The sequence below is a fragment of the Mesoplodon mirus genome (genome assembly GCF_964341445.2).
Source record: "Mesoplodon mirus genome assembly, chromosome: 2".
Classification (NCBI taxonomy): domain Eukaryota; kingdom Metazoa; phylum Chordata; class Mammalia; order Artiodactyla; family Ziphiidae; genus Mesoplodon; species Mesoplodon mirus.
This window is the reverse complement of record NC_138977.1, coordinates 31721356-31748152: the sequence shown is the minus strand read 5'-3', so window position 1 is coordinate 31748152 and position 26797 is coordinate 31721356. Positions and strand designations below refer to the sequence as shown.

Here is a 26797-nt window from a genome sequence, read left to right as displayed (position 1 = left end):
TTTGCCAGACTATATCACTTTAGGGGCAAAGAGATCTAACTTAAATCCTAATTTCTGCACTTATTAGAAAATTTCCTAGCAGATAATTTGCCTCCATTGAAGAGTCATCTTCTTGTATGGTGATACTGACCTCAACCTCATGGAGCTGATCTGAGAAGTTATTCTTGATACTTGGAAGATGCTCAATAAACGGTGCTGGTGTTGGTGGTAGCACAGTAGTAATTACTGATTATCCCGATGGTGTTTTATTAACAAGGGAGGTCTCTCTACTGATGAAAAAATTCATTCAACACATATTTATCAAACACCCTATTATGTACCAAACTCTAGTGTGAGGATAAGCATGTTGGCAAGTAGCCAACACAAATTCTATACTAGAAAAGCCATAGAAGCACAGAGGACAAATTCTCTTCCCCTGCGTTTGAAAAAGGAAAATCAGTTGCAGCAACCATAGGAGTTATGTAACAGTGCATTTATTAACACATGCACTAAACACTGAAAACCCAGTAACAAGTTTCCTTGGGTGGATTGTCCTGATCACATGCTAACGTTTGATTTATATTCTAAGACATGTCTAACACTTGTATGTTTATTACGCCTTTTTGCGGCTCTCACCCGCACATTCTTTTAAAAACCAAGTTAATGAGAATTAAACTTAAGGTTAAATCTTCAGTATCCCTAATGTTTTACATTCATTCCTCTGAGTCTCATATTAAGATGTTTTCTTTCTACTGAGAGAATGTAGAAAATAGATATTAATGTAGAGTGACACTGACTTCAGTTTAAAATCTTCTTTTCCCTTCTCTTTGCACATCAGCTATTTTAAGAAGTTCCAGTACTGTGGCTATGCACCGCATGTTCGCAGCTGTAAACCAAACACTGATGGAATCTCATCTTTAGAGGATCTCTTGGCGAGCATTATTCAGAGAGTATTTGTCTGGGTTGTGTCTGCAGTTACGTGCTTTGGAAACATCTTTGTCATCTGTATGCGACCTTATATCAGATCTGAGAACAAGCTGCATGCCATGTCAATCATTTCCCTCTGCTGTGAGTATTTCCTGGCTGAAGGGGAATTACAGTTTCAAAATATATGAAAGCGTTGCTATTAGACAATAAGTAATGAGAGCAATAGAATTATGAATTTTTAAAAATTTCTCCCCTTTGCTTATATGTTGTTTTCACATTCGCTACAATGAAAATAAAATTACTTTAGCGATAAGAAAGAAAATAAGTTTTTAAAATAAGAAAACTCAGTCACCTTACACAGATTAATGAAGGGCTCATTCATTAATTTTTTTCTCATAAAGAAGCTTTTGTTCATTTGCTTTCTTCTCTGAAGGAAGAAGAAAGGGAATTTAATATTATTAAATAATTTATTTAAAATTATTAGATATTATAAATAATATTTTTATTATTTAATAAAATAATAATATTTTACCAAAGCATGTAAAATCTTTTACTATAATCAAATTGGACCCTTTCATGGTTCCAGAGCTGTGTTTATTTCTTGTTTGAATGTCCAGTTCATGGATGCTGACTTCAAACGTTGTTTTTCTGGTCTCTGAGCTTCTACATTCTTTTCCATTCATAATTTGAAATATTTAAATAAGAAAGTGTTTTAGGTAGTATTAAATTTTTTAAGTTTTTGAAACGTGATTGCAAGGTGTTATGTTAAATGAGGAATACAATAGTAAATTAATTAATTAAATAAAAGCAAGAAACCAGTCCTCAAGGTGTTTATAATCTTGGTCAAGTGGCCTATAATTTACCCATACTACCTCAAGCAAGAATCAATCTATATGATGTTCTACTTCTTTACAAGTGCTGTGCCATGTCTTACCCTCGCCCTCACTCAAAGTATAATGTCGAACTGTCTTTTCATTGCAAGCTACCCAAGAAACAGGACTCAGAAATGGTTTACTACTTTGTACTGTTAGCTACACAATTTTGAGTTTGCTCAATTTCCCTGAAAAGGCTAGAATATAACCTCGGTGTTTAAAGATTAGGGTCAGCCTTACGATGTATACCATGATGTGGCTTTAGGTTCGTTGTATAGAACGCTTACGTGGTCAAAAAAAAATCTCACCTACTCTCTGATATGTAATATTTGCTTAAAAAGCAAATACACCAAGAAGTGTATCACATTAACAGCTGATGTGGGGGATGGAGGAGTCTGAAAAGAGACAGAGAAAGATGTTCAGATGGGAAGAAAGAATCAGAGAGAACAGTTTTGCTTCGACCACCCCTGGGTGACTCATTTAAGCCCCTCAGAATTATACTGACTACAGAGTATTTCATAATTATTCACATCTTCAAAATGACAGACCTCAAAATTCATAGTCATTACTCTGTCATAGCAACTTCTGGATTACTTTCTCTGGGATTTTGAATTACTTAAGTTTCTTAAGCTGGGAGACTTTCAATGGAAGAGATGAACCAAATTATAACATCCCAATCTTGTCCCTAATTGAATGCTCATGCATTTTACTCATTTACTCAGCACTGCTAGGTGATGGGACTAGAACAGAAAGCAAAACAGACAAGATTCCTGCTCTTACAGACTGTGTGTTAGACGAAAACAGAGGAATGATTACATAATTGGCTGCAGAGGATGCTGTAAGAGTGCTTAGCAGGGAGAGTTGATGAAGTGGTCCTTACCCATAAATGAACTCTTAGAATAAAACTTCCCTCCCCCGCCCCCAAGATAGAAGGAACTTGGCTATTTGGGGCTAATATTAAAAATATTTCTGGGGCTTCCCTGGTGGAGCAGTGATTAAGAATCCACCTACCAATGCAGGGGACACGGGTTCGAGCCCTGGTCTGGGAAGATCCCACATGCCACAGAGCAACCAGGCCCGTGCACCACAACTGCTGAGCCTGTGTTCTAGGGCCCGCGAGCCACAACTGCTGAAGCCCGCACACCTAGAGCCCATGCTCCGCTACAAGAGAAGCCACCATGATGAGAAGCCCGCGCACCGCAACGAAGAGTGGCCCCTGCTCACCGCAACTAGAGAAAGCCCGCGCGCAGCAACGAAGACCCAACACAGCCAAAAATAAATAAATAATTTTTTTAAAAAATTCTGCTTAATGATAACTCCATCTTACCTGTTTATTTCTCTAAATTTGTGAAATTCACTGATCCCTGTAGGTGCCGACTGCCTGATGGGAATCTATTTGTTTGTGATCGGAGCCTTTGACCTGAAGTTTCGAGGAGAATACAACAAGCACGCACAGCTGTGGATGGAGAGTATTCATTGCCAGCTTCTGGGGTCCCTGGCCATTCTGTCCACAGAAGTATCAGTGTTACTTTTAACATTTCTGACAGTGGAAAAATATATCTGCATTGTATATCCTTTCAGATGTTTAAGACCTGGAAAATGCAGAACCATTACAGTTTTGATTCTCATTTGGATTATCGGTTTTATCGTGGCTTTCATTCCACTGAGCAATAAAGAATTTTTCAAAAACTACTACGGCACCAATGGGGTATGCTTCCCTCTTCATTCAGAAGATACAGAAAGTATTGGAGCCCAGATTTATTCAGTGGCAATTTTTCTTGGTAAGAAACTCTGTATTAGAAGCCCTTTCATTCAAATGCTAGAATAAATCACAATCTGAATCTCATTATGCTTTTTAATATTTACAACTTTCTATTTCAGATCTTCTAACCAGAATGGACATTGAGGGTGGATTGTATCAGAATTCCCTAAAGGGATTATTTTTTCTAAATTACCACTTCATCATATTAATTCTTATATGATACACTTTAATAAAAGACAAGATGCTAAATACTTGCATTTCATGCAATCACCCTAATAATACTAATCAAAACATATTTTAACTCTTTGCCTTTATAATATGAACAAATTCAAAGTAGCCACACAAGTCTTTGACTTGGGAGCAGACAACCAAGTATGTCCTCTTGTGAAAAATATTCTCAAAATATAACAAAGCAATTGAATTAGCAAAAAAATTAACACAAGACAGATTAATTTAATAAGCCCAAGATAGTCATTGAATCACTATAATCTAATTTTAATATGCCATTTTTAAATTAAACATTTCATCATTCTTATAGCTTCAACAATGTTTAAATTTTTTTAATTAATGATTTTTGTGCCTTAGTAATTCTTACAAAGAACAAAAAACACATTGTGGTCTTTGTATCTTCTCCTTTACAATAACAGCTAAGGGTATGTTTGCTTGTTCTGAAAGAATGTTCTTATTCATTAATCATCATCTTTGTGTTCTTCATAGGTATTAACTTAGCAGCATTTATCATCATAGTTTTTTCATATGGAAGCATGTTTTACAGCATCCATCAAAGTGCCATAACAGCAACCGAAGTACGGAATCAAGTTAGGAAAGAGATGATCCTTGCCAAACGTTTTTTCTTTATTGTATTTACTGATGCATTATGCTGGATACCCATCTTTATACTGAAATTTCTCTCATTGCTTCAGGTAGAAATACCAGGTATGAATTTTTTCTTCCTGTAAAGAAATAAAAAGTCTGTCCATTAATATTTGCCTTATATATTTAGGTGATTCTATGTTGGATGCATATACATTTATAATTGTTATATCCTTTTCTTGCATTGATCCCTTGATCATTATATAGTGTCAGTCTTTGTCTCTTGTAACAGTCTTCCATTTAAAGTCTATTTTGTCTGATATGAGTATTGCTACTCTGGCTTTCTTTTGATTCCCATTTGCATGGAATACCTTTTTCCATATTTCTTCCTGATTCACTCATAAGTTTTTGTTTCTAGGAATTTATCCATTTCTTGTAAGTTGTCCAATTTGTTGACATATACGTGTTAGTAGTATTCTCTGATGATTGTTTGTACTTCTGTGATATCAGTTGTAACTTCTATTTTTTCATTTCTAATTTTATTTATTTTGATCCCTTCTCTTTTTTTTTCTTGATGAGTCTGGCTAAAGATTTAGCAATATTTTATCTTTTCAAAAAACGAACTCTTAGTTTCACTGATCTTTTCGACTACTTTTCAGTCTCTATCTCATTTCTTTCTGCTCTGATCTTTATTACTTCCTTCCTTCTACTAACTTTGGGCCTTGTTTGTTCTTCTTCTAGTTCCTTTCATTAGAAAGTTAGATTGTCCATTTGGGATTTTTTTGTTTCTTGGGGTGTCCCTGAATCACTGTAAACTTCCCTCTTAGAACTGCTTTTGCTGTGGCTCATAGATTCTGGAGGGTTTTGTTTCTATTTTCATTCATCTTAAGGTAATTTTTTGTTTCCTCTTTGATTTCTTTGTTGACCCATTGGTTTTTTAGTAGCATGTTGTTTAGTCTACACATTTGTGTTTTTCCACTTTTCTTCCTGTAATTGGCTCCTAGTTTCATACTATTGTGGTTGGAAAAGATGCTTGATATGATTTTAGCCTTCTTAAATTTACTGAGACTTGTTGTGTGGCCTAGCATGTGATTTATCCTGGAAAATGTTGTATGCACATTTGAAAAGAATGTGTAATTTCCTGGTATTTTGGGGGGGGTGGGTTTTTTGGGTTTTTTTTTTGCAGTACACGGGCCTCTCACTGTTGTGGCCTCTCCCGTTGCGGAGCACAGGCTCCGGACGCGCAGGCTCAGTGGCCATGGCTCACGGGCCCAGGCGCTCCGCGGCATGTGGGATCTCCCTGGACTGGGGCACGAACTCGTGTCCCCTGCATCGGCAGGTGGACTCTCAACCACTGCGCCACCAGGGAAGCCCTAATTTCCTGTTTTTAATGGAATGTTCTGTAGTTACTTATTAAGTCCAACTGGTATAATATATCTCTTAAAGCCACTGTTTCCTTATTGATTTTCTGTCTGGATGATCTAGCCCTTGATGTGTGTGTGGTATTAAAGTCTCCTACCATCTTCTAATACTGTCAATTTCTCCCTTTATAGCTGATAATATTTGCTTTACATATTTAGGTGCTTCTATGTTAGGTGCACATATGTTTACAAATGTTATATCCTCTTCTTGGGTTTACCCTTTTATATAAGTGCCCTTCTATGTCTTTTGTTACAGACTTCTCTTTAAAGTCTATTTTGTCTGATATGTGTATTGCTAACCCAGCTTTCTTTTCATTTTCATTTGCATGGAATATCTTTTTCCATCTCTTCACTTTCAGTATGTGTGTATCTTTGCTCTAAAGTGACTCTCTTGTAGCTAGCATATAGATGGGGCTTGTTTTTTAATCCATTCAGCCACCCTGTGTCTTTTTATTGGAGCATTTAGTCCATTTACACTTAAAGTGGTTATTGGTAGGTATGTACTTATTGTCATTTTGTTACTTGTTTTCTGGTTGTTTTTGTAGTTCTTCTCTGTTCTTGTCTTCTTTTAGCATCTTCCCTTGATTTTCCTTAGTGTTATGTTTGGGTTCCTTTCCCTTTTTTGTGTGTGTATCTATTGTTGTTTTATGGTTTGTAGTTACCATGCCATATATATATTATATATATATATATATTACATATATGTATATAATATATATATTATATATATATATATATGTATACACACACACACACACGTAAACTGATAGTTAAGTTCAAATGCATTCTAAAAGCTCTACATTGTTATTCCCCCCTGAAGTTTTGTTTTGATGTCATATTCTACATCTTTATATGTATCCATTAACTGTTTATTGTAATTAGAGTTGATATTGATTTTACAAACTTTTGGTTTTAATCTTAGTACTAGCTCTTTTAAGTACTTGATCCACTGCCTTTACTCTATATTTGCCTTTATCAGTAAGATTTTTTTCCTTTATATATTTTACCTTTTATTACAGTCATTTTTTTTCACTTGAAAAAGTCCCTTTAACGGTTCTTGTAAGGCTGGTTTAGTGGTGATGACTTTTTTTAGTTTTTGTTTGTTGGGAAACTCTTTTTTTTTTTAATACATCTTTATTGGAGAACAATTGCTTCCCAATGCTGTGTGAGTCTCTGTTGTACAACAAAGTGAATCAACCATATGCATACATATGTCCCCATATCCCTCCCATCTTGAGCCTCCCTCCCACCCTCCCTATCTCACCCCTGTAAGTCACCACAAAGCACTGAGGTGATCTCACTGTGCTATGCTACTGCTGCTCTTTCAATTCTGAATAACATTGCCAGGTACAGTATCCTTGATTATAGGTTTTTTCCTTTCTTTCAACACTTTAAATATATCATGCCACTCCCTTCTGGCCTGCAAATTTCTGCTGAAAAGTCAGCTGGTAGCCTCATGGGGTTTCCCTTGTATGTGACTCTTTGCCTTTCTCTTGCTGCCTTTAAAATTCTCGCTTTAACTCTTGCCATTTTAATTATTATATGTCTTAGTGTGGATCTCTTTGAGTTTACTTTGTTTGGGACTTTATGTGCTTCCTGGATCAGATGCTTCCTTCTTCAGGTTAAATGAAATAATTTTCAGCCATTATTTAATCAAATACATTTTTTGCCCCCTTCCTCTCTCTTTTCTCCTTCTGGGAACCATAGAATGCAAATGTTAGTACACCTGACGTTGTCTCTGAGGTCCTTTAAACTATTCTCATTTTTTTTTTCTTTTTGCTATTCTGATTGAGTGATTTACACTATTCTGTCTTCCAGGTTGCTAAGGATTCTTCTGTTTCATTCTTCTGTATCACTTACTCTACTGTTGATACCCTCTAGTGTATTTTTCATTTCAGTTATTGTATTCTTCGGCTCTGATTGGTTCTCTTTTACATTTTCTGTTTCTTTGTTACAGTTGTGTGCTCCTCTAGTCCTTTCCCAAGGCGGGTGAACATTTTTATGACCATTGCTTTAAATTCTTTGTTAGGTAAATTACTTATCTCCACTTCTTTTGGTTTTTCTCCTGGGGTTTTATCTTGCTCTTTAATTTGGAAAATAGTCCTCTGTCATCTCATTTTGTTTGACTTTCTCTGTTTGTCTCTGTGAAATTAGGTAAAACAGTTGCCTATCCTGAGCTTGATTTGTGTCCTTATGTGGGAGCACCCCTATGCGGTCTGCACATGCCCAGTGGCTTTGGTGGGAGAGCTGAATCTGAAACAAACAGGGGCAAGGGTTTTCCTAGGGCATGTCAGGCCTCTCACCTTGGTGGGGGTTTGGGGGTTGGAGATGAAGGGGCTACAGTCAGAGCCCCATGTGAGCCAGGGCTTCTCCTGGGCCACTGGCAGCTGCTGCCTTGAGGGGTGGTGGGCTGGAGCCAGAGCATGGCGGGGGCTACAGCTTCTCCTGGTGCAAGCCGGAGGCCGCCACGTGTTCAAATTTTTTCCACAAATGCCAAAAAACATAGTGACTATGGGAACAAAGGAACAATGATTCCAACAAATTATACTCACTGTGTTGAAATTCTGATAATCCCATGCTTAAGATGACCAGAAAGGAACACAGGTCAAAATGATTATCAAATAATTACTTCATTTTTTTTTTTAGAACATAAGAAATTTTTCTTCCTGAAATACATAGCAATTTAGGGAACATTACACCAGAGTGTAAGAGACGATAGAAGAAGGCACTCTTGGTATTTAAAAATAAGGCGCATCACATTCATTAGGATGGCTGTTCTCAAAAACAGAAAATAACAAGTACCGGCAAGGATGTGGAGAAATTGGAACTCTTGTGCTGGGAGGAATGTAAAATGGCACAGCTGCTGTAGAAAACAGTATGGTGGTTCCTCAAAAACTTAAACATAGGATTACCATGTGACCCAGCAATTCTACTCCTGAGTATATACCCAAAAGAATTGAAAGCAGGGAATCAAACAGATATTCATACATCCATGTTCATGACAGCATTATTCACAGTAGCCAAAATGTGGGAGCGAAACAACCCGAGGGTCCCTCAACGGACAAATGCTTAAAGCAAATGAGTTATATACACACAATGGATTATTATTCAGCCTTTAAAGGGAGGAAATTCTGATACATGCTACAACATGGATAGATTTTGAAAACGTTATGCTACCGAAATAAGCCAGTCACAAAAGGACAGATTCTGTATGATTCCACTTATATGAGATAATTAGTGTAGTCAGAGTCACAGAGACGAAAAGTTTGTGAATGGCGTTGTCACAATTAGGGGGAGGAAGGGGGAGGGGGAGGGGGTAGTGTTTAAAGGTACAGAGTTTCAGTGTGGGAAGATGAAAAAGTTTTGGAAATGGATGGTGGTGATGGTTGCACAACAATGTGAATGTAGTTAATGCCACTGAACTGTACACTTAAAAATGGTTAAAATGGAAAAGTTTATGTTATGTATATTTTACCACAATAAAAAATGTATAAAATCCTGTTAACTGTATGTATACTGCAATATATATTCACACTTAAAAAATTTATAAACATACAACTTTAATTTTGCTTTATCCCATGGTTGGTGGTGATAGCGCCTTACATTTTATAAGTAAAAGAGGGAAGAGAGCATAAATTAAATTATAATAAAAAATCTGAGTATTAGGTAGTTGCATATATACTGCAGTAATTTTAAGATAAGGTTAGCCAAAGATGTTTTTACTGAAATAAATATCTAATCAAAAGCCTAAAAATGCATACCTGTTTTTCAAACCAAATACATAGCAGAAAAGAAATCTATTAAAGCTAAGTCTATATATTCTGAGAAATATTACATGTACTATCTAATAATTAAAACACTTGAAAAGGTATGATTTAAATACTAAACAATATTGTTTTTCCTAAGATGGAATCATATCTGAGTAATATATAATCACTTGGTAAAACACATTTCTACCCAATAGAATACTTTTGTTGATGTATTCGAGAAAAGCTACTTAGCAAAAAAACCTGGTTTTTGATAGTGTTAGCACCTCCCTCAAACACTGGCATCCTGGAAACACATACAGACTTGGTATTTAATTATGTAACATTAAGGGGAAAAAAATTAAGACTCAAAAGTCAGTGTGGGGGGCTGGGGGTTAGGGGAAACAAGGACAAGGTGTGTCCATACCTTGTAAACATCCAAGGAATTTCATTTTTCTCTTCCAGGTACCATAACATCTTGGGTAGTGATTTTTATTCTGCCTATCAACAGTGCTTTGAACCCAATTCTCTATACTCTGACCACAAGACCATTCAAAGAAATGATCCATCAGTTTTGGTATAACTACAGACAGAGAAGATCTACTGACAGCAAAGGAAGTCAGAAGACATATGCTCCATCATTCATCTGGGTAGAAATGTGGCCCCTGCAGGAGATGCCTTCTGAGCTAATGAAGCCAGCTCTTTTCAAAGACCCCTGTGAATTATCACTCATTTCTCAATCAACTAGACTCAATTCCTATTCATAACCGACTGAAACCTATTTCTACACAGAGAATACTGTGGGATGCTTTATGATGGATTTATTAGTATAAAATAAATGCCACAAAATAATTTATAATAACGGCTAAAATAAATTAGCTTACATGGACATGAGGTTATTTGGGAAAAAATCAAAATGACTGATGCCCATGTAAAGGTAAATAAATTATATTGATAATGTGTATAAACTGGTACATATTTTGGATAGGAAACTAAGAGAAATCTACTTCAAGGTTCATTCATTCTTTTACCATGCATTTACTGAGTACCCACTATGTGCATGGCACTGCAGTAAATTCCTGGGAGTAGACAGTATAGAATCTTTTCAATTTGCAGTGTTAAGTTGTATTTAACTACAAGAATATAAAAAGTCCATCTGCAGCTCCTAGTTTAAGGTAAAGCTTTGTCTGTCTTGCTTACCAGCAAAAGTAAGAATCACAGACACTCTTAAATAAAGGTTTATGGTTTTGGAATAATCAGTATACTAGCATCAGAGAAAATGTCTGATTATTAGCAAAGTACAGACATTTTGTTTTAAGAATTCATCTTACCTCTCTTCAAGTCTGTATACTTGAGAGCCAATAAACATATTTATTACTATGAAAAAAGAGCTCTGATATTAACTCAAAACAGCACCTCTCTGTCACTTCCTTCCCAGTTGTCTTTTTGCTTTAAATGAGCACCATTATATGAGATCATAAAAAGAGAATAAAAGTATGGCAAAGAAATGAATCAGAAAAGCTAGAACAAGGATAGACATTTAGATCAGTGAAACAGAAGTGAGAGTCCAGAAATAAAACCCTCATATTTAACAGTCAGTTGATGTTCAACAAAGATGCCAAGACAATCAAATGGGGAAAGAACAGTTTTTTCAACAAATGGTGCTGGTACAACTGGATATCCATATGCAAAATAATGAATTTGGACCCCTACCTTACACCATATACAAAAATTTACTCAAAACCAATCAATGACATAAATATGACATGAATCACTTAGAAGAAAATATATGGGAAATCTTCCAAACCCTGGATTTGGCAATGGATTCTTAGATATAACAACAAAAGCATGAGCAACAAAAGGAAAAAAAATGGATAAACTGGACTTCATCTAAGTTAAAACCTTTTGTGCATCAACAAACATTATTAAAAGAAGTGAAGACAACCTTCAGAATGAAAGAAGTTTCATTCATATATCTGAGAAGGGTTTAATGGCCAGAATATATAAAGAACTCTTATAACTCAACAAAAAAGACAAGCAACCCAATTTATTAAATGGGCAAAGGACTTGAATAGACTTTTCTCCAAAGAATATTCATAAATGGCCAATAATCATGTTCAATATCACTAATCATTAGGAAAATGCAAATTAAACTATAATGAGATAACACTGCACGTACTAGGAGGGCTATAATTAATAAAAACAAAAACAAAAACAGAAAATAACAAGTATCGGCAAGGATGTGGATATTGAAAACCTTTCTACATTGCTGGTCAGAATGTAAAATGATGCAGTCACTGTAGAAAACAGTTTGGTGATTCCTCAAAAGCTTATCATAGTATTCCCATATGATACAGCAATTTCATTCTTGGATATAAACCCAGAAGAAAACAGGACTCAGATACTTGTATTCAGATACTCATCATAGCATTATTCACAGCAGCCAAAAGATGGAAACAACCCAAGTGCCCGTGAACTGACGAACAGACAAATTGTGGTGTATACATATGATGGAATATTATTCAGCCATAAAAAGGGATAAATTCTGACACATGCTATAACATGATGAATGCAAATAAACCAGGCACAAAAAGTTCAAATAACGGTATGATTCCATTTACATGATATATCTAGAATAAGCAGATTCATAGAGACAAAGTAGATCAGAGGTTACTGAGGTGGGAGGGTTGGGGAGATGATGCCTGAGAAGCACAGAGTATCTTCTTGGGCAAAAAGAAGTTCTAAAATTGATTGTAGTGGTAGATAAACAACTCTGCAGTTATATGAAAAGCCACTGAATTGTACACTTTAGATGGGTGAATTTTATGGTGTGTAAATTATATCTCAATAAAGCAATTAAGGAAAAAGAAAAAAAGGGCCATAATGCACTGATTCAGGACCTGAACTTCAGGGGGAAAAGATCTGCATGTTTTACTCTATAGGACATTTTTACTCTACAGAGAAAGTCATCAGGGGATGAATTTACCTTCTGTTCATGTGGTCGGCAAGTTCACAGATACTTTTTAGCTCTGAGCTATTGAAATTTTTTGCTTTCATAATTTGAAAACACTACACAGGAATAAAATGTTTTCAGGTAGTTTTAAATACCCCCCAAATGTCTGAAACATGAAAATACTGGAATCAAAAACATAACAAATTTATTGAATAATTATATAGATTTCTTTTGAAAATAAACTACCCGAACTTTAATTCTGTTAAAAATATGGTTTGTCTGAGTCATTTCTGTTCTTACACGGAATGATACCAATACGTTTTCCACATGAAGAATGTGGTAGACTTTCAACAAATGTGTATATATATATATATATATATATATATATATATATATATATGTTTACATATATAAAGAGATTTATTATAAGGAATAGGCTCATGTGATTATGGAGGCTGGCAAGTCCAAAAACCTGCAGAGCCAATGTCCTAGTGCAAGTCCAAAGGCCAGAAGCTCTGTAGAACCAGGAAAAGCTAATGTCTCAGTTCACAGGTTATCAGGCAGGAAGAGCTATGTTTCCAAGGCCTTCGACTGATTGAATGAGGCCCACCCAGATTATGAAGGGCAATCTGTTTTACTCAGGCTACCAATTTAATTGTTAATCTCATCCAAAAATGCCCTCACACAAGCACCCAGAATGTTTGGCCAAAATATATGGGTACCCTGTGGTCCAGCCAAGTTGACACATAAACCATTGCATGGGAAGAGTAAATAAAATCACAACCTTGAATTTAATAGGTCTAACCAAAAGCTAGGTAGCTAGGTATGTTATAGACAAGCATATTAGTTTTGGTGTCAGAGGCCCTCAGGCATATTATTTCATATCAGCCTGTTTTCTATTCTGTAGATAGGAATAATATCACTTTCCTCAGAGAGCTAATATGGTTACATGAAATAATGTTTATAAAGCTCCCAGCATAGTGTCTGATGCATATTTCATACTAGGAACTTTTGAAACTAAATACACTATTTTAATGCTAAAAATTCCATCTTATTGACTTCAGCCTCTTGAGGCTTTTAAAAGTTTACATCAGTCAGAATAATAAATTGTCCTCTGAGGTTTGTATAGAGCTGGCAATGAGCTACTAAGTTTAAAATTTTTTCTGAAGTCTTTAAGAAATGTTTATGCTCTGAGCTCTTCCCCAATCTCTCCCATGAAGCAGAGCAAAAAGAAATATAAAATGGGATGATTTTCTTTAAAAGCTGCTCTTGAAAATAAGATGAACTTCTCTGTGGACCCTACCGGGCAACAGAAACTATAAGCAGAGCAGAGCTGCAGGCCTGTGAGCTCCGACATTAGCAGCTATAAGTTTGGTAGAGGAATTAACTAAAGTGTCCACAGACAGCTCAGTGCCTGAAATCAGGGTTAGCCCAAGCTGACGGCAATTAAATAAAATTAGAAATCAACTAACATGCTTTTTCTAACTTAAAAAAACATACATGGGGGAGGCAGGGAGAGGAACTCACACAAAAACCAAAGTAGTACAGATCACACTCATGACACAGCCCAAACAGGGGAAGTTACAGGGAATCTTAGCTTGAGATCAAGCAAATAGATCAAAAGAATAGAGAGCTCAGACCGAGGCATTTATATGGCAATCGAATGACATGTAGCATTGGAAACATGGTATTTGGAGGAACACTTATACAAAACAAGACCCGAAAATAAACCATAAGCAAAAAGAAATTCAGGTGGATTAAACACCTAAACATTAAAAACAAACTTTTTTAACTTTTGGAAAGACATATAGGAGAGCATCTTTATGACATTTCCTAGATAAGGCCCAGAAAACACTATTATGAAAGACTGGTGAGATTAAATTAAAATGAAAAACATTTATTCAAGGAGACTCTATAATCAAATACAAAAATAAACCACAGACTACAAAAGATAGTTGAAACATACATAATGGATCATTAGTTAGTATTCAAAATATGTAATACCTACAAATCCATAAGGGAAACACAAAACATAACAGAAAAATGGACAAAAGGTATGGTCTGGGAAATCACACTGCATTTCCTCAATAGGCTGGTACTTACACAAGTCAGCACTATTCAACGTGGGAGACTCTACAAGGCCATGGGTATCAGGCAAGAGACCACTGGGGCCCTCTGGTGGCTGGTTACTACATACACAAAATAGTACAGTTTTTTTTTTTTTAACTGAAGTATAGTTGATTTACAGTATTAGTTTCAGGACAGTACTTTGTAGTGTTTTGAAACCATGTATACGTATTAAAAATACAAGAACGCAAAGTAGAATATGCACCACCTCTAGGACAGTGGTTATCTCTGGGGAGAGAAGAAGGGGATGGGATCAAAGAGGTAACAAAACAAGCTCCAAATGCATCTAACATTTACATACATGCATAGATCTGAAGAAAACATACCAAATGTTAATTCATTAAATCCACATGGTGAGAATACATGGGTGTTCTTTAAATCATTCACCTTTTCTGTTAGGTTTGAAATATTTCAGTAAAAAGTTTTAAAATAATGAACCCAAATAAATGGAAATAACATTTGGTTTGAACAAAAGTTTATTTTTGTACATTTTAAAAATTGCAATTTTCATGACACATAAGAAAAACCGTTTTCTAATATCAAAATAAGCATCTCTTTGGTATAGGAACACACCATATGTGTTATCCTTAACTTAAAAAAATTAATCAAGAACCATGACCTAATATGCTAAACAAAACTATCCTTTGCCCATCCATGTGTCCCCTTTCACAGGCCCATTGTGGGGCTTGGGAATATAGTTCTGTACATACCTCCTTACCTACAAAGAAGTAAGATACTGTATCAGAGGAATCCAGAAGTTACACAGCAAGAGAATTAGTTGGTTCAATCACTGACATATACGACACAAACCCACCAAAAAAGAGAAAGAGAGAGGGAGCGCAACGTAAGATACGGGACAAGTAAAATAGAACACTGTCATGAAGATCAAATAATAGGAAAATAATTACATCATTTAAATTTGATGTATTTTTAAAAAGTAACTTGTTTAGAATTATATTTAGAATTTAGAATTAATACTTGCCAAGCTCCAAAAGTAATAATACAGAGCCACAATTTTGATAAGGCACGTTAAAGAGAGCAAACATATAACAACATCAAATATGAGAAATATCCATAAAAGCAGTTAACCTTAGAAAAAAAATAGGCATTCTTTCAAGACAGGTTTCAGTAAAAGCTTTTTTGGAAAGCATCATAGAAGGGTGAAAAATATTTATCATATATTTTAAAAAGCTGTCAACAGTTAAAGTTCAAAATCCTGTTTAAAAAAAAAAGACAACATTTTCCTTCAGGTCAATGAGGTTCTGACTCAAATATCTTTTCGAGAAACAATTATAATCTTTATGCTAAAAACAGGAAGAAAAAACAGCTTTTAGGGGCCTCCCTGGTGGCGCAGTGGTTGAGAGTCCGCCTGCCGATGCAGGGGATGCGGGTTCGTGCCCCGGTCTGGGAGGATCCCATATGCCGCGGAGCGGCTGGGCCCGTGAGCCATGGCCGCTGGGCCTGCGCGTCCGGAGCCTGTGCTCCACAACGGGAGAGGCCACGGCAGTGAGAGGCCCGCGTACGGAAAAAAAAAAAAAAAAAAAAAAAAAAAAAAAAAAAAACAGCTTTTAACTGTGTTGTCAACTCTTATTCATCAAACATTTAGTGATTGTTGTGTAACAGACTTCTAGCTGCTGGACATATATAAGTAATAAGACACAATCATTGGTTCTAGGAAACTTAGCCTAATGGAGCTGAATCTAACATTGGTCCATATAATAAAGCTCGACTTCAAACTCTGCCATTTTTGATATCTTCTTGCAAACTGAAGAGAATAATGGTCCACCTAGTTTGCTACTGGTAGCACTGTGGCATTATTAATATTATCTACTGATTAACTTTCATAGAAGAGTCTTTGAAAGTTTAGAGAACAGAAGGTGTTTAAAGATAAACGGGTCAGCATCAAAAATAACATCATATTCTGTTTTCACAAAATGAAGAAAACCAAGGAAAATTTCATCTTCTGTATACAGAACTGCTGGTGATTATCCTATCCACACGGTACATGTGCACACATCATAAATGAGGTGGTATGGATTATTACAGTCAAATCAGTTGTCAGGCTTCAAGGAATCATAGCCTTCTTTCAAGAGGTCCCGCCATGTTTTAAGGAAACGTGCATTTTCTGTACATTTGAAGGCAAGCTCTTCCACTTGAGCTGATACTGCAGATGCAGCTTCAAGAAGTTTGGTTAATGAAAATGCTGCCTGAAATTATATAAAAAAAAAAAGTCAAACAATAGAAGCTTATTTCTTTTTAAAATTCTCTCCGCATCTTATAAACCAACCTGAAAATAACTTAGAACCTCGAATCCAATGCCCAAGTTATTTTCTTTAAAAGTAAAAAAATCTACAAACTAAAACATCAGCTCTTTCGTGGAATCTAAGAAATTTTCTTTTTCTTTTTCTTTTTTTTTTTTTAATTTAGTTGCTTCTTTGCTTGCATCGGGTCTTAGTTGCAGCAGGCAGGCTCGTCCTTGGGGCACGCGGGCTCACTAGCTGCCCGGCGCCGGCTCTACAGCGCGCGGCTCAGATGCCCAGGTGGCAGGCGGGATCTTAGTCCCCCGACCAGGGCTCGGGCCCGCCTCCGCTGCGTTGCAAGGCGGATTCTTAACCACTGGACCACCCGGGAAGTCCCAGAAGTTCTTCTATATGAAGTAAGCTTTGAGGAAGTATGTCTGCGAGAAAGATAATCCATGACGGATGAAACATGAGCAGTCAGCATTTTTTTTTCGTTGAAAATACACTAGAGTCTCATTTAGCTCAGCAAGACGCCTTGGGCCCGTTGACACCAAGTACCAGAAGTATCTGAAGGTCTTCTTATGACACAGCTCTTACTGGTACGTGGGTACCAAGGGCCGTGCTCCACTGTCTTTACCTGTGAACGCGGCAGACCGTGAAAACGTACAGACCAAAGAACAGACCCTCACTCAAGTTACACATCGCACTGCATTCTACGCGCTCACTTGGAACCAGCCTGCTCAGCAGAGACAGAAACTGCAGCACCACTCTCGCCATTTTCTAGAACCAATACCGACTGAGCAACGAGACATTAACGGAGTTCACTCCGCAGTTTGCGATCTGCACGGGAGGGTCTCCCAGTTAAGACACACCCTACATTTTACCTTAAATCCTGAAACCGGGACCCCTCGGGGAGGCGGGGTCTGGAAATTGGAGTTTCAATAGAAGCCGTCCAGACCCGGCATCCCGGCAGACACCCCGGGGAGGGGTCTCTGCCCCGTTAGTGGAAGCCGTCTGGACCCCCGGGCGGGGAGTGACCCGTCCTGACTGGGTCCGCCCGGACAGATAATCGCCTTGTCAGCGGGCTCTGGGCAGATGGCCAACCGGGACGGGGGCGCCTTAAGTCCCGGCAGAGGGATCACGGCCTGGCCCTCAGCCCCGCAGACGAGGTGGGGCGCGCGATGCGAACTGCGCGGTTTCGGGTTACAGCGCCGGACGGGAACCCGGCGGCCGGGCACGAAGAAAACCCGGGGCGGGCGCGGCGCGGGAGGGGTGCCCGGGACACCCGACGCGGATCCTGAACACGGGCGGGACCGGCCCGGACCCGCCGGCCGCACTCACGTCTCCGATCTGCAGCTCCACCTTCTCCAGCGGGTCCACCGGCCGGCCGCTGTTCCTGTTCGGAACCGGCCGGCCCAAACCCCCCGGGGTGCCGGGGGAAGATGCTGAAGACGCGTCTGAAGACGAGGCAGAGGAGGGCGGCGGCTGCGGGGAAAGCCGCAGCTCCTCCGGGTCCGCCATGGAGCGGGCTGGGGGGTGGGACGGCACCTCGGTGGCCGAACCGATACCAACCGACTTTCAACCGCTCGCGCCTAAATCCCAGTGGGCCCGCCTCCTCGCCGCTCTCGGCCCTGGGCCGCGAAGCCCTGTCACTTTCTTGGGACAGCCAATCAGGTGCCAGTGAGTGCGCCTCGGGCGGCTCTGCGCTCCAGAAGCAGAAGACAACACCTCCCAGGGTGCCGTGCGCGCCGCTCCGCCCCACCTTCTTGGCACTGCGCGCGCGAAGCACCCTGGGATTGGTGGTCTCGGCCCCACAGAGCTCCGGCGGCCTCCGCGCGCCCGGGTGAGAGGCCGCGCCGCCTGCAGCCGCGGGCGGCGCCGGGACTTGGAGTCTCTTCCCGTCTCCCCTCAGTCCGTGACCCGGAAGCGCTGCTTTCGTCGCGTCTCGCGAGGCGTCAGTGCACAGCAAGAGGGAGGCGGGAGCGCTGTGAAGGCGGAGCGGTCGCTGAGGAGGGAGGCGGAGACTCCGCGCGTGTAGGCGGGCGATGGCGCCCCTCCCGGCCTAGAGGTCTCGCGCCCGGGCGAGCCGAGCCCGAGCTCCTCCCGCGGCATCCGCCAACGTACCGGCTGCAGTGAACATGCAGGTGCCGCTGGCCAGGCTGGCCTGCCCGGGTGAGCGGGGTCTGCGCGCGCGGGTGAGGGGAGCGAGGTCGCGGGGCAGCCCGGGCCCGCGTCGTTGGGTAGAACCAAGGCAGAGGGCGCGCGGTCAGCGCCCGGCGGACCCTGGGTTCCTCCTCGGCTTCCTCCCCGGCTCGTCCAGTTGCAGAGTTGACAACTAACTAGGCCAGAGGTCACGGGCGGAGGAAACTTGTCAGCACGGCGCCGCCGCGGAATCTCCCCGAGTGCCGGTGCTGAGCGCCTTCACGAAGCCCATGCGTTGTCTGTTGCCGAGTTGGAAATGGGTAAACTAACATTTGCACAGCTTTTCCCCCTTGGTCTTCAGCTGGCTGGCGTCTTGGCAGCCGTCCTACTCCTTTCTTAAGAATTTGAACCGTTCTGCCACCAGCATTAACTTTCAAATGCTGCCCAAGTGACCAGAGTGGATCTGGGGCCAGGAATTTTTCTGCGTTGCCTGAAATTAACTCTAGGGCTTGTCGTGTCATGGTTGCCCCTAGAACCGTCAGGATGACTTGGTAAAATACCTCATTACCCGCCCCCGCTTTCACTTAAGAAAAAAAAAGTAGAATGATGCAGCGGGATGGGTTTTGTTTTGTTTTGTTTTACTTAAAAACAAAAGAACGGTTAAAAAGTCAAAAAAAAAAAGTTTACTCCAGGATATTGAATTCTCCCACAACGGACTTAGTTTTTATCTTTAGTTTCTTTAAATTAATTTGTGGTTATAGAATAAACAGGTGTACCTATTGCAAAGTCAACGAATTTCATGAAATTAGAATTTTGTCAAATTCGGCCATCGTGGATTAAATAGTTAGGATTTCATTTAAAGTTTCCATACCTCGTGCGTGTATTACTACACCTAACGGGTAAGTATTGTTGACAGAAAAAGAAAAAAAAGCACAACCTAAAGGTTGCGAATTATGTTTTATTCGCAGACACACTGAACACTTAAGCCCAGAAGGCAGCCTCTTCAGGTAGCTCTGAGGGACTGTCCTGAAGAGGTCAGGGAGAAGTCAAGATGCAGAGGAGTTTTTGTAAAAACAAACAAACAAAAGCAAAAAAAAAAAAAAAAAAAAAAGCCAGGTAGTTGGAACATGAAAAGATTACTGCTCATTAGTGAAAAGCAGATATCTCAAGTTAATGAATTAAGCATTTTGCCAGGTATGGGAAGATGCAAGAGTCTGGCCTCATTGAACTCATTCCTTTGATGTGCACCTTTGCTCTCTGGGGCCAGTGTCCTGCTTCTCTCCATCCTGAATCCCCCCAGGGTGCACAGCTGGGACAGCTGCAGTGGCTGAGGGCTTGATGGCTCCACATCCTTTGTTTACTGAGATGGCAGGCTACATTCTTTGTCCACAGTGTCTCCTGTTAATCATAAATTTGACCAATATTTGGGAGTCATTTCATGACCAGTTTTTGTCCCATGGTGCTAGGAGGGCTCATTCCTAGATCAGGCGAAGATTCTGTTGATAGGCCACCCAATGTGTTATTTTGGGGATCGGGCCCTGTTGGTAATCTAAAATTCTCTGCAGCGCCTGTCTTACTAGTTTATGACGATCCAGGAGCTGTTTTCCCTTGTTACTTCTTCCCATATCTAAAGTTGCACTGTTACAATTATTCTAGAGTTATGTATGTGATCAGCTGTCTTAAGACATCATTGATTTTGTTGGAGGCCTGGTTACACATCGGGTAATGCAAGAGAAAGCACTCTTATAAAATAGACAGGATATAAGTAATACAGTTAATAACATTAATAAGGTCAGAGTGCAGCAGAGAGAGGGACAAGTCATAAGTAATTTGAAACTAACAAGAGAGCAAATTAAAACAATGATTAGTATAACTAGTTGTAATCTGGTCGAAATAAGCCATCAAGTCCCCAGGGGAGCCAGCTGGAGAAGCCAAATTCTGGAGGGATCAGGTAGAGAGAAAAAGAAATGTTTCATCTTCGTTTCCAAAGGTATACTTAATCAACTTGTGGGTAAGTGTAAGAGGAGAGGTTTTCCAGCTCAGTGGTATGATCTAAAAGTTGTCGGAAACTTTTATTTGTCAAATAGTCCTTTTTGTAAATCTTCTTGAAGATCTTCATTATATAAAAGCATCAGAGTAAAACAATGATTGTCTAAAAACGACAAAAGACTTAACATGGCATGGTTAAAGATCTGATTACAATGCAATTGACAAGAAACTTGGATATTTCTGTGACAAACAACATTTTAAGATAATAACTAGAATTATGACTGATAGCATTATACCAGGACATATCAGACTTAGGAATTCTTTACAAATTTTGGAATATCTATATGAATGACATCTAACCTTAGAAGGTATTATCACCACTTATTTGACAGTGTTTCCCATGTAAGTTAACATAAATAAACTTAGTTTAATATCTCTCTTTGAGATATCTCAGGATTCCTTTGAAGCATCTCAGAGTTAGCTGGGGGTCAGAAGAACTTTAGTTAGAATTTTCGATTTGGGAAGTTTGTCAAAAGTATCAAAAAGGTTTCAAAACACTTGGTCAAATAGGATCATAGGTCACTGTGAAACAACACTTATTCACTTAACGAAAGTGACAAAATACTTCAAAAGCAAAAACAGATCACTTAGAGGCACGGAAACTCAATCTCTTATCAAAAGCAGTGAAAACTTTGTTCTCTTAACAGAGAGAGGAACCAAGTCCAGTCCTACATCAGCCTATTTTTAATAACAAAATCCATTTACCTAATTAAATTTAATCTAATCCCAGCCTGACCATGTCCAGAACTCCTTTTCAGGGCTCCCTTTCTGCAAACCTTCCACAACTTTCTGTGTTCATATTAGTTTGTTCCTTAATTTTTTTATCCAGAAGTAAATGTCTCTAGGACAAAATCACCCTTCTTTTTCCAACAAATTCATTTCTATTCTTCATATCTTCTTTTGCTGAGAACATACATCCTACTTTCCTCGCACACTGAAATGTTTCCCTTAATATTTTTAGTAGCTTTGATTACATATTACAGTTTTAACCCTTAAAAACCTTAATCTTTAGCAAAAACTGAAAAGGAGCAAGTGATTGGGAACTGTTTGTTCACAAACAGCATTTCCTGATTAGAATATTCTATAACCTCTAGAAACATACATCTTCTCATAGCATAATTTCTTTCCTCAGTGTGGTACAAGATGTGTCCAATAAACCCAAACATCTTTAGTTTCCCTCTCGTAGGAGACAAAAGTAGGTAGATTTAGACCTGTTTAGCAATTCAAAGACACAGGAAGGGAAATGCAAGTTCACCCTAGAAGGACTTTTGTTACTTTAAGGTCAGAATTCTGAAAAGGTGTTTTATCAAGCCGGTTTTCTCTAACTTAACTGTGTGCACAATAAAAAAGCCCCATCTTTGTCATTTTCGAGGCAAGATTTCCTTTAATTCCCAATTAAGTAAGTACTTGTAAGTATAAGGTTTGTACGTACATAAACCTGGCTGGAGTCTTAGTTGGAGGCAAAGATTTTAGGCCAGCCTCTCACCTCATCACCCAGTCCAGAGCCCCCAGTGTCTTTCAGCCAGGACCCCCACACCCAGTATCTTTCATCTTGGGAACCAAGTGCCTGTTACACACCACCACATAAAACTCTGGATCATCAACCAGTAATCTGGAGCTCTGAGAACCAGGGGAGACTCACCCAGATTCGTCTGGAGTCTCTCAGGAGGTGGGTGGACAGAAGAGGCCTCTGCTGGTACCAAGGCTCCCATTCCTCAGAGAGTTCAGGTGAAGGAGAGAAGTCAGCTCTGTGTCCTTAGTGGTCGCCAAACTGTCAACTGGGGGATAAAAGAACACAGTGTAAAAGTTGAGAATTATGTTTTAGTCAACAGACATTCTGAGGACTACAGCCCGGGAGACAACCTCTGAGACAGCTCTGAGGGACTGCTCCAGAGACATAAGGGAAGAGCCAGGATCTGGAGAGTTTTTGCAACAATAACAACCAAAAACAAAAACAAACAGGTAGTTGGAACATCAAAAGATTACTGCTAATTAGAGAAAACTAAAAATCTCAAGTTAATGAATTTAGTGCTTTCCTCTGTATGGGAAGATGCAAGAGTCTGGGCTCATTGAAATTATTCCTTTGATGTGCACCTATACCATCTAGGGCCAGTATCCTGCTTTTCTCCATCCTGAATCCCCTCAGGGTGCACTCTTGGGGGCAGCTGCAGTGGCTGAGGGCTTCATGGCCTCAACATCCTTTGTTTACTGAGATGACAGGCTGACAGGAGACATTCTTTGTCCACAGTTTGCTTTATGTTTTTTGGAATATCAAAGTAATCGGACGCTATCTGCCCTACTCTTAATTTAGTTGAAATCATTCTTGGGTCAAGTGCTGTCCAAATTCCTCCCAAATTACCGTTTCTATTTTCATTGGGTCTTTAAATCATTGCCACTTCATAGCCGGGTGTTAGCACTACTGGCATCGAAGAGATGGACATAGAATTTTCATCTGTGATTTCGTATGGCGATGTTATGAGTTCACTGGACTTGCTGACCTCACTTCTCTACCGCAATTCAGCCAGTGTGTCTAAGTGTTTAAATCTCTAAAATGAAGTATCTGATTGTTTCAGAAAAGGGGTAAAGGTTGTGACTTTTTTTTTTTTTTTTAACCCCCTGGAGGAGATCAGACTACCCAGTTCCAGGTATTTTCAAGAAAATCATTAGCTGTATAAATAATGGAATTACAGTTTTGTCTGATACCAAATCATCAGTTTTCAGAAGCAAATAATAGCTTCTGTACACTAAACTACAATGCATCATAAAACAAATTTGTTTTTTATAATAAGTAAATATTCTTTTGAATGATGATAATACTATATTTGAACACTGGAACTGGGCACTCCTATAATATCTTTATCATTTTTTCAAGATTTAGGATAGGTGAAGGGATAACTAGGTTTTAAAAAATTATTCCCAATATTATAGTTTTTATTATGCTATTTTCCAGTAGAGAAAATTAGTTACCTTGACACTTTTTTTTGAGTGACTGTCAAAAACAGATTTTTAGTGTTTAAGAGGCTTTAGGGTTCAGTCACTTCAAATCTCTTCCCCTTCTGCATTCATCATAATCTTTAATTATTGATTGGTGCTAGGTTTTTACTTTTAAAACAGTCATTTTATTGGAAAGAATGAAACATAAAAATATATCAGTTATTCAGTGGGGTACTAAAGAATAAAAATAATTAGCCTATGCCAGGCTGACATCTCTCCTTTTAATCAGAAAAAAGAGAAAACAACTTGTTGTCAGGTTCCATTACTTGAGAGATCATTTCAAGTCCAATTGTAGTCTCAGAGTTGACTGGTGTTGGGAGGATTGAGAGGGGGATTGACTGGGATCATCTGACTTTCTCTTTCTCTGCTGTAAATGGGGATTGTGGTGCCCCACAATCTTCTTCATGAAGAAGACAATGTGGTATTAAAATTGAAAATTCCTATGTGCTCCATATGTCCATGAGAATGCAAATTTTATTATATATTCCAAATCCATGCAAAAGCCTTTGTTGGTCTTTACTATTTACTTGTTCCGTATTTAGAAATTTGTTCATGTGCAGATAGATGCTTCATTCTATTGATAAGATTGCTCTCTAACCCAGGAATTCGTTTTAGGAAATTAACACCAGAGATTTGCAGATACCTGGATGATAGTTAAAATTGTAATTAGGAAGGTACCTATCCCATTAACAACTGTGTATTAGCCACTTGCTTTGTGTAAGACATTCTAGATCCTGCACCGTAGTATTTCCAAGGCAGAGACTGACCGTAAACTTTAGAGCTGGTGGAGTGGGGAGAGTTCATAACCTACTGAATTCAAACACAAAGTAGACAGACTCCAGAGCCTATTCACTTAACTGCTGCCTTTTTCTTCGTTGCCTTTTTGTTTTGTTTTCAATTAATAAACTTTATTTTATTTAGTAGCTTTAGGTTGAAAGAAAAATTGAGTGGAAAGTACACAGAGTTTCCATGTAACTTTCTCCCTTTCCCCGTTAACATCTTGCACTGGTGTGGTACCTTCATCGCAACTGGGGAGACGTTATTATTAAAGTTCATAGTTTACGTTAAGGTTCACTCTGTGTGTTGGACAGTCTATGAGTTTTGACAAACGTGTAATGATGCGTATCCACCATTAATTACATTGTCATACAGAAGAGCCTCGCTGCCCTTCCTCCCTGAACGCCTGATACCCACTGATCTCTCACTGTCTCCATAGCTGTGCCTTTTCCAGAATGTTCTAGAGTTGGAATCATACAGGATGCAGCCTTTTCAATATGCATTTCCATTTCCTCCGTGTCTTTTCATTTTTTAGCCCTAAATAATATTGCATTGTATGGATGTACCACAGTCTGTTTATCCATTCACCTATTGAAGGACATCTCCCAAGTTTTGATCATTATGAATAAAGCTGTTATAAACGTACATGTGAAGATTTTTTTTAAATCTGGATGTTTTGTTTTATTTTACTGTGATAAGAACACAGCATGAGATATACACCGTTGACAAAATTTTAAATGTACAATGCATTATTGACTAGAGGTAAAGTGTCATTCAGGAGGTCTCTAGAGTTTGTTCATCTTGCTTGACTGTGGTTTTTTGTGTGGATGTTAATTTTCAACTCATTTTGGCAATTGCAATTGCTGGATCCTATGTTAAGGGTATGTTTAGCTTTGTTAGAAACTGCCAAACTGTCTTCCAAAGTGTCTGTACCATTTTACGTTCCCACCAGCAGTGAATGAGCGTTCCTGCTACTCCACGTCCTCTTAGCATTTGGTGTTGTCCATGTTCTGGGTTTTGGCCATTCTAATAGGTGGGTAGTGGTATCTCGTTGTTTTAATTTGCAATTCCCAAATGACACAAGATGTTCAGCATCTTTTCCTATGCTTATTTTCCATCTGAATATCTTCTTTGGTGAGGTGTCTGTTCAGATCTTTAGCCTATCTTTTAATTGAGTTGCTTGTTTTCTTGTTGAGTTGTATGAGTTCTTTGTATATTTTGTATGTCAGCCCTATATCAGCTTTGTGTTCTGCAGATATTTTCTTCCAGCCTACAGCTTAGCTGTTCATTCCCTCATGTTGGTCTTTTAATGCTTTTGATTTATGATTCTAGCCTGCCTTTTCACAGAGAATTACACTTAAAAAAAGCACTAACCTGTTTAATAATATCATGAGTCCATCATAAATAAGTACTCTAATAAAGGGAAATATAAAAAGGACTGATAGTCAATCAATAAATATTTGTACCTATATATAGGCTAACACTGGGATCTAGCATACAAAAAGAAAAAGGAATACTTCAGGAGTATTCTGTCTGCTGGGAAACACAGACAAATAAAAAAGACAGTTATGTTTATATCATTTTTTGGTCATATAGATGTTTTAAATTTTTAGTTAAGTGATCTTATGATTTTTGAGATTTTTTTGCCACACTTAGAAAAACATTTCCAAATCAAAGCTTCTTTAAAAAAAATTACAATTGTTTTCCCCATAATCTTTTGTGTGTGTGACTGTAAATGTTCTCTTTTAAGCAAGAGTTTTATTGAGATACAAGTTACACACCATACAATCACGTCATCTGAAGGATACGACTCAGTGGTGTTTAGTATATTCACAGAGTTGAGCAACCATCACCACAGTGTGTCTTAGAACATTGCCATCATCCCAGAAAGAAACCTCATACCCATTAACAATCACTCCCCGGCCCCTCCAGCCCTAGGCGACAACTCTCCATCCACTAATGGACATTTGGGTCGTTTCTACTGTGGGGCTGCTG

The 26797-nt window shown here is 38.8% G+C and overlaps 3 protein-coding genes across 7 annotated transcripts in view; 2 read left to right on the top strand and 1 right to left on the bottom strand.

The window, feature by feature from the left end:
- Positions 1–10287, top strand: part of RXFP1 (relaxin family peptide receptor 1) — a gene marked incomplete at both ends in the record, with an annotated part of 100728 nt that extends 90441 nt beyond the window's left edge. For all 4 annotated transcript variants that reach the window (XM_082607734.1, XM_082607735.1, XM_082607733.1 and 1 more), the window contains 4 exons: positions 818–1047; positions 3149–3559; positions 4258–4476; positions 9986–10287. In XM_082607734.1, the coding sequence (XP_082463860.1) occupies positions 818–1047; positions 3149–3559; positions 4258–4476; positions 9986–10287 (1162 nt within the window). The remainder of the gene's footprint in view (positions 1–817; positions 1048–3148; positions 3560–4257; positions 4477–9985) is intronic.
- A 4067-nt stretch (positions 10288–14354) lies between these two features.
- On the bottom strand, positions 14355–18467 carry LOC309794463 (uncharacterized protein C4orf46 homolog). The gene is made up of 2 exons (XM_082605990.1): positions 18182–18467; positions 14355–16807 (listed from the first exon to the last, which is right to left on the bottom strand). Exons 1-2 carry the CDS (start codon positions 18359–18361, stop codon positions 16652–16654), a joined length of 336 nt encoding a protein of 111 aa, XP_082462116.1. The 5' UTR covers positions 18362–18467; the 3' UTR covers positions 14355–16651.
- A 386-nt stretch (positions 18468–18853) lies between these two features.
- Positions 18854–26797, top strand: part of ETFDH (electron transfer flavoprotein dehydrogenase) — a 34529-nt gene continuing 26585 nt past the window's right edge. Inside the window, exon 1 of one of the 2 annotated variants that reach the window (XM_082605940.1) lies at positions 18854–19012. In XM_082605940.1, the coding sequence (XP_082462066.1) occupies positions 18979–19012 (34 nt within the window). In that variant the 5' untranslated portion in view covers positions 18854–18978. The other variant, XM_082605941.1, reaches the window with a different exon arrangement.

Coding starts and splice junctions, on each gene's coding strand:
- LOC309794463 (XM_082605990.1), bottom strand. CDS start 18,361: ATGGCGGACCCGGAGGAGCTGCGGCTTTCCCCGCAGCCGCCGCCCTCC. Junction 16,808..18,181: donor TGGAGCTGCAGATCGGAGAC/GTGAGTGCGGCC, acceptor ATATAATTTCAG/GCAGCATTTTCATTAACCAA.